The following is a 6,000-nucleotide window of genomic DNA, read 5'->3' as shown; positions in this document are numbered from 1 at the left end:
ATTCCAAAACGTGAACTACCCATCCGGATACCTCGGAAACTCCTTCTTCCCGGCTTACAGCTTTTTTCTTAATGGACTGACGAACCCTCCCCCTTCCCGCCGCGTGGTTCCCTGCAGGCAGCAGCGCCTGACCCGCGGAGGCTGCGGGCGGGGGTCAGGGAAAAGCAGGGCCGGCCCCGCGGAGGCTGCGGGCGGGCCCGGGCTGAGGCAGCGCGGACGGGGCGCGGCAGCGCCGCTCCAGCCCCGCGGCGGGCGGGCTCTGCTCCCCGCTCCCGCCCGGCCGGCAGGGCGGGGCAGGAGCCTCCTTCCTGTTTCCGCTCGGAGTCCCGGAGCCCTCCAGGGCCGCGGTACCGCGGGGCAGCGGCGGGCGGGGGTCGGCCCCGGCAGCGCGGCTCGGGCGGGAGTCGCCGGCGGCGGGGGGACATCGCCGTCCTCTCACGGCCCGTGTGTTCTCTCCGCAGGGAGCTCGGCTCGCCCTTGCGCCGCTCGGGAGGCCCGGAGGGTGCCCGGGGCCGCAGGTGAGGCGGTGCCGGCCGCGGCGGGGCGGGGCGGGAGGGTCGGAGGGCGGCGGTCAGGCCGGCACCGCCGCCGTGGGTCTGGCGGCCCGACTGCTGCTCAGCACCCAGAGCACCGCCGGGGCTCCCTGTGAAACCTGCAGAGAGATAAACCAACCGCGCTGGCTTTCCTTCACTTCCAGAGAACCACAAACCGCACTCTTTTAGCAATATATTCTTGGTAGCATTTGTTCTGTTGGATTAAATTACTAATTATTCTATAAGCACTGAACTTTAAGGTAGGGTCAATGCTTTGTGTTACACATTCATATACTATGCACAGCTTTTAGCTTCTAGCAAAAATGATCTTGCCCTTTGATAGTGAACAATGAGAAGTTATATTAAAATGGTACTTGGTGTCTCAGAATCACCTAGAGCAGGTGACACGGGAACCTGTTGAAGTGAGCTTTGCATTTCTCCAGAGGGAAACCACAACCTTCTGGGCAGTTCCAGTGCTCAGCCACCCTAATGTAAAGTTGTTCTTTCCCATGTCAAGGTGAAGTTTCATGTGTTTTGTTCTTGGGTATGAGTGCTTTTATTTTGTTGAGTACTCAGAATTTTTTTTTTTTTTTAATACTCCACAGGCTTTTCCCAATAGGAAAACAGAAAAGATGTTGGATATTAAGGCTTGGGCTGAGTACATCGTGGAGTGGGCCGCCAAGGACCCCTACGGCTTTCTCACGACCGTGATCTTGGCTCTCACGCCCCTGTTTGTAATTAGTGCGGCACTGTCATGGAAGCTTGCAAAAATGATTGAGGCCCGGGAACGAGAGCAAAAGAAGAAACAGAAACGCCAGGAGAACATTGCAAAAGCCAAACGAACAAAGAAGGATTAAATGGCCAAAAATGGCCTTCCTTGTGCAAAGAATCCACTTTTAAAATGAAATACTTGTAGATTTTGTGTTGTAACTGTCCTTTGATACTTGATCCTATTATTTCTTGAAGTATGAAATTTAATACTTCCAGTGTATTTCTTTTCCTGCTGATTTGTGTTAAAATTTGCCCCAGTGACACTTGTTAGGGTAATTAAATTTACTACTTGTATTCTAGTGCAGATTGCTTTTCTAAATTTGCGTGTTAAATTAAAAAATTAACCTCTTGGGTGGCTCTAGAGGTAGACTATTTTTTTTCTCTTAGCTGATCTGTGACTTAACAAGTGTCTTAAAATTGTCAAGTTTAGAGGAAAATGTGAATAATAAACTGGATTACAGAAATGCAAGTTTTGATTTACCTTGAGCAGGGCTGTAGAGACAAGCTAGGTGTAGCATTAGATAGCAGACATGACTAATTTCCTTTAAGGTCACTGCATGTAGCTGCTGCAGTGTCTTTGATGGTGGTACTTGTCTGCAGAAATAATCTACCTTATCTTTTCCTGTTTCCTGAACTAGGGGCCATGAACAGCCTTCAACTTCAACCCAGGTTCTAGGAAACTGATTGCATGTTTTTATTATTTTCATTTCTTTTAAGGCCCTCATGTTCTATAAAATACAGTACTGTTGTTTGGTCTTCCTTAACAATCACCTGAATGCTCCACCTGTAACTGATTTGTTTTTGCCTTCATAAACTCTTTATGCCTCAAAGAATAGCCATAAATGGGGTGAGACCAAAGACTCAGGTAGCCTAGTACTCTGAGTCCCAGAGACCTATAGCAGATGGCTGTGCAAGGATGATGCACAAGCTGGTGACAGTAGTTCTGCTTGCTAACCTGCTGGCTACCTTTGATCTGAGACTTGAGTTTAGGTAGGACTTCTGTTCTCATGGCCCTTGAAACTTAGCTGCCTTACAGGTTGCAAGATTCTGACATAGTCAAAAAAATTCAGGTGTGTGTTGTAAATACATCAAAATTATTTAATCTTTTTTCCTGCTAATCTCTTCTTAACAGAATTGATTAATTTTTCAAAGCCTAATTTTTAATAATGGTCTGTGGTGGCATCTATGTAGTCTAATTCAAAAGAGCTTGTAGCAGTCATTAGGATTTTACATTTTTGCATATTTCTAAACAGCAGCACGGAGCTGTGCATTCTAACAGCTGCTCTTTGATCAGGTTTAAAAATGAAACCTTAAAATAATACCATTGTTCAAATGAGACCTATAGAGCTGACACCAAGGGGGATCAGAAGTGGGGAGTCTAACTGAAATTACTTTAAGTAAATGTGCAGTTGATCCCCTTTCAATTTTGTTGGTGAAAGCAAGCATTATTAAAATATGACATTTGGGCATTTTATAAATATGTGAGATTATGTCTCCATGTTTTGTATGAAGTATTGTCAAATATGTATGTGTTCGACCTTTGATACCTACGTAGCTTGAAACAGAGGGAGGAGAACGGATGAGGGATACACTCCATAAATAAATTTGATACTTTTTGGAAAAAAAATTGTGTTGTCTTTATTTTTATTTGAAGTTCTCAAACATTGTATCTGAGCAAATAATATGCACATTTTATGTATCTAAACTATGGCCAAAATGATCTAATCATCTAGGGAAGTCCACAGATACACCAGGAATAAAAACTAATTTGTTTTTTTAAATATTCATGATGTCTCAGACCTAATGTTATTTTCCAGCTGTTTTATCAAGCTTCCATTATAGCACTTATATGTTGTTTAAGTGATTTTACCCTGTGAAAATTGCTGCCTGCAAATGAAACATTCAAATAAGTTGACTGTAGTAACTTACAAGAACGACTCTATGATAGTACAGTGCATAATCAGTGTAGTGTCATAGTGTGATTCCTGTTAATGAAATCAACTTTTCCATCTGCTTGCCAGCAGAAAGCATGCGGGCACTGCCAAGGGGTTTATTCTTAAGAGACAGCTTGGCCAAGGTTTGGGAAAATGTAAGTGTACTGACCACAATTCTTACATCAAGAAGAGTTTTAAAACTAAATTTGTCTTCAAGGAAAAAAATTTAGACTTATGAATTCAAGAGTAACTAATGAACAGCAACTGTCAGAATCAAACTTACACACACTGTTTTTCACCAAACCCAAACAATTTACAATACTCAGTCATGATTAAGCCCATTTGAATAGTTCTGCAAAAGTAACTGAAACTGCTTTAATACTACTTTATTGCACTCTTGCATATAACAGCCATGTGTGTTTGTCTGTTAAAATATTTAGCCATTAACAGTACCTGTCCATTAAATTGCTTATTTATTTTGACTGTTACCACTGCCTGGTGGCATCCAGGCACCTGGCTGGAAGGTATTTGCAGTGCTTGTGGGGTCCTGTGAGGGCTCCTTCTTTCCATAGTAAGGGGCAGATGCGTGGCCTTTAACCTGAGTATGACTTGGTTCAGCAATAAGTCCTTGCTCATATTCCTTGGCCTGAAGCAGCTTATCCTTTTCAGATACATCCTTGGCTTTCTGTTTAATTTCTTCTCTATAATTTTCATTCCTAAGAATCTCCTAAGAAGACAGTAGAAAGACAATTAGATTAGTCAGAAGCAAATGCAGTACACAGCGTTGCAATAAAACATTTTAAGCAGTCGTTTCTGTTCTTAATTTTATAACACACATTTTCAAGTATTAAAGTAAAATTAAATGTGGCAAAATTGGTTGGTTTTCTACAATTGCAAATTCAACCCTATTTTAGAAGATTCTTAATGTTTGGATTATCTTGTTGAAGAAAAACTGCATTGTGGTGTCCACTATTCTGATGGAGCAAAAAGAAATTAAGACATTAAGTGCAGTCATCAACGAATGTGAAAGTACATTAAAAATAAAGCTATTTTTTTGCATTGTCTCCTATGTAGGAATTGACACTTAACAGCTATTTATCATTTGCATCTCTTCCTGCAATTTACTACGCCTGTGGTGTTAGGTACCTGTGCCTCAGGGCACAGTTTTGGGACAAACAGATGTGCAACCTTTGGGGCCTTGCTAGTGCAAGACTACAAAATAAGTAACTAAAATCACAAAATCACAGATTGGACAGGTTGGAAAACAGTACAGTGGGTCATTTGGTCCAACTTCATTCAACCTCCATGCTCCAGCAGGGTCATCCCAGAGCACACGGCACAGATTTGTATCCAGATGGTGCTTGATTATTTCTGGTGAGGGAGACTCCACAACCTCTACGGTCAATCTGTTCCAGTGCTCAGTCAACCTCACAGAAAAGAAGCTCTTGCTCACACTCACGTGGAACTTCTGTGTGTCAGTTTCTGCCCATTGCCTCTTGTCCTATTGCTTGGCACCACTGAGAAGAGCCTGGTCCATCTTCTTGGCACCCTCTCATCAGACACTGACATTCTTCGATCAGGTCCCCTCTCAGTCATCTCTCCTCAGCTTTTCCTTGTAGGAGGGATGCTCCAGTCCCCCAGTCAACTTCATTGCCCTCTGCTAGATCTGCTCCAGAAGTCCCATGTCTCTCTTGTCCCGAGGAGCCCAGAACTGGACACAGCACTCCAGGTGAGGCCTCACCATGGCTGAGTACAGGGGTAGGATCACCTTCCTTTACCTACTGACAATGCTTTTCCAAATGCCCCCCTGGATCCCATTGGATTTCTTGGCCACCAGGACATGCTGCTGGCTCATGGACAGCTTGTTGTCCACCAGGACCTGCCAGGTCCTTCTCTGCAGAGCTGCTCCCCAGCAGGTCAACCCCAGGCTGTGCTGGTGCCTGGGATTGTTCCTCCCCAGGTGCAGCACCCTGCCCTTGCCTTTGCTGAATTTCAGGAGGTTCCTCTGCCCAGAGTCCTTCTGAAGGGCTGCACAGCCCTCTGAGTATCAGCCACTACTCCCACTGTCCTCAGCAAACCTGCTGTCCCTTCCCAAGCCACTGGTGAGTAAGTTAAATAATCCTGGGCCCAGTACTGAACCTTGAGGGACACCGCCAGTGACAGGCCTCCAAACAGACCCTGTGTCAGTGATTACAACCCTCTGGGTTCTGCCATTCAGCCAGGTCTCCATCCACCTCACTGTCCACTCATCCAGTCCACACCTGTTCAGATTTCCTCCAAGGAAGTTGCAAGAGACAGTGTCCACAGCCTTGCTGAAGTCGAGGTTCCACTGTGCTCCCCTCCTTCATCGAGGTAGTTGTATCATCATAAAGGTCAGTTAGGTTGGTCAAGCATGATTTATCTGCAGTGAATGCATGCTGACTGCTCCTGATCACCTTCCAGTCATCCATGTGGATAGAAATAGCCTCCAGAATCAAAAAAAGGCCGAGTTCTTTTTTTCCAGATTGCAAGTATATGGAAGAGTTAAAGATAAGCTGTACCAGTCCTCTGAGAGCAAGGGACTATGCTACTATGTTAGGAATTCAGGTGTTAAAATACATGCGATACTGCCAAGAGTTGAAACAGTAATCATAAACACCTAAGAAAGCTTAAAAGACAGTAATTAAGGAAAACCTTATAGAGGGGGTTGACCATGGCTGGATGCCAGATGCCCACCAGAGCTTGTCCATTCTGTCCACAGCTGAACAGAGGAGAGAAAATAT

At 44.6% G+C, this 6,000-nt stretch overlaps 2 protein-coding genes across 4 annotated transcripts in view; one reads left to right on the top strand and one right to left on the bottom strand.

Annotated features, from left to right (window-relative positions):
* Positions 1-279: 279 nt before the first annotated feature.
* Positions 280-2,922, top strand: SMIM15 (small integral membrane protein 15). Of its 2 annotated transcripts, XM_033085734.1 has the most exons (3): positions 280-347; positions 462-518; positions 1,139-2,922. In XM_033085734.1, the coding sequence occupies exon 3, from the start codon at positions 1,166-1,168 to the stop codon at positions 1,388-1,390; it is 225 nt and encodes a 74-aa protein (XP_032941625.1). In that variant the 5' UTR covers positions 280-347; positions 462-518; positions 1,139-1,165; the 3' UTR covers positions 1,391-2,922. The 2 variants fall into 2 exon arrangements, with proteins under 2 accessions (XP_032941625.1, XP_032941624.1); XM_033085733.2 differs by lacking the exons at positions 280-347; positions 462-518 and adding an exon at positions 589-793.
* A 687-nt stretch (positions 2,923-3,609) lies between these two features.
* Positions 3,610-6,000, bottom strand: part of NDUFAF2 (NADH:ubiquinone oxidoreductase complex assembly factor 2) — a 63,867-nt gene continuing 61,476 nt past the window's right edge. For both annotated transcript variants that reach the window (XM_033085730.2, XM_033085732.2), the window contains one exon: positions 3,610-3,965. In XM_033085730.2, coding sequence (XP_032941621.1) covers positions 3,708-3,965 — 258 coding nt within the window. In that variant the 3' untranslated portion in view covers positions 3,610-3,707. The remainder of the gene's footprint in view (positions 3,966-6,000) is intronic.

This window comes from Catharus ustulatus, chromosome Z (genome assembly GCF_009819885.2).
Source record: "Catharus ustulatus isolate bCatUst1 chromosome Z, bCatUst1.pri.v2, whole genome shotgun sequence".
Lineage (NCBI taxonomy): Eukaryota > Metazoa > Chordata > Aves > Passeriformes > Turdidae > Catharus > Catharus ustulatus.
Note: the sequence above shows the minus strand (reverse complement) of the source record. Positions and strands in the feature narration are given on the sequence as shown.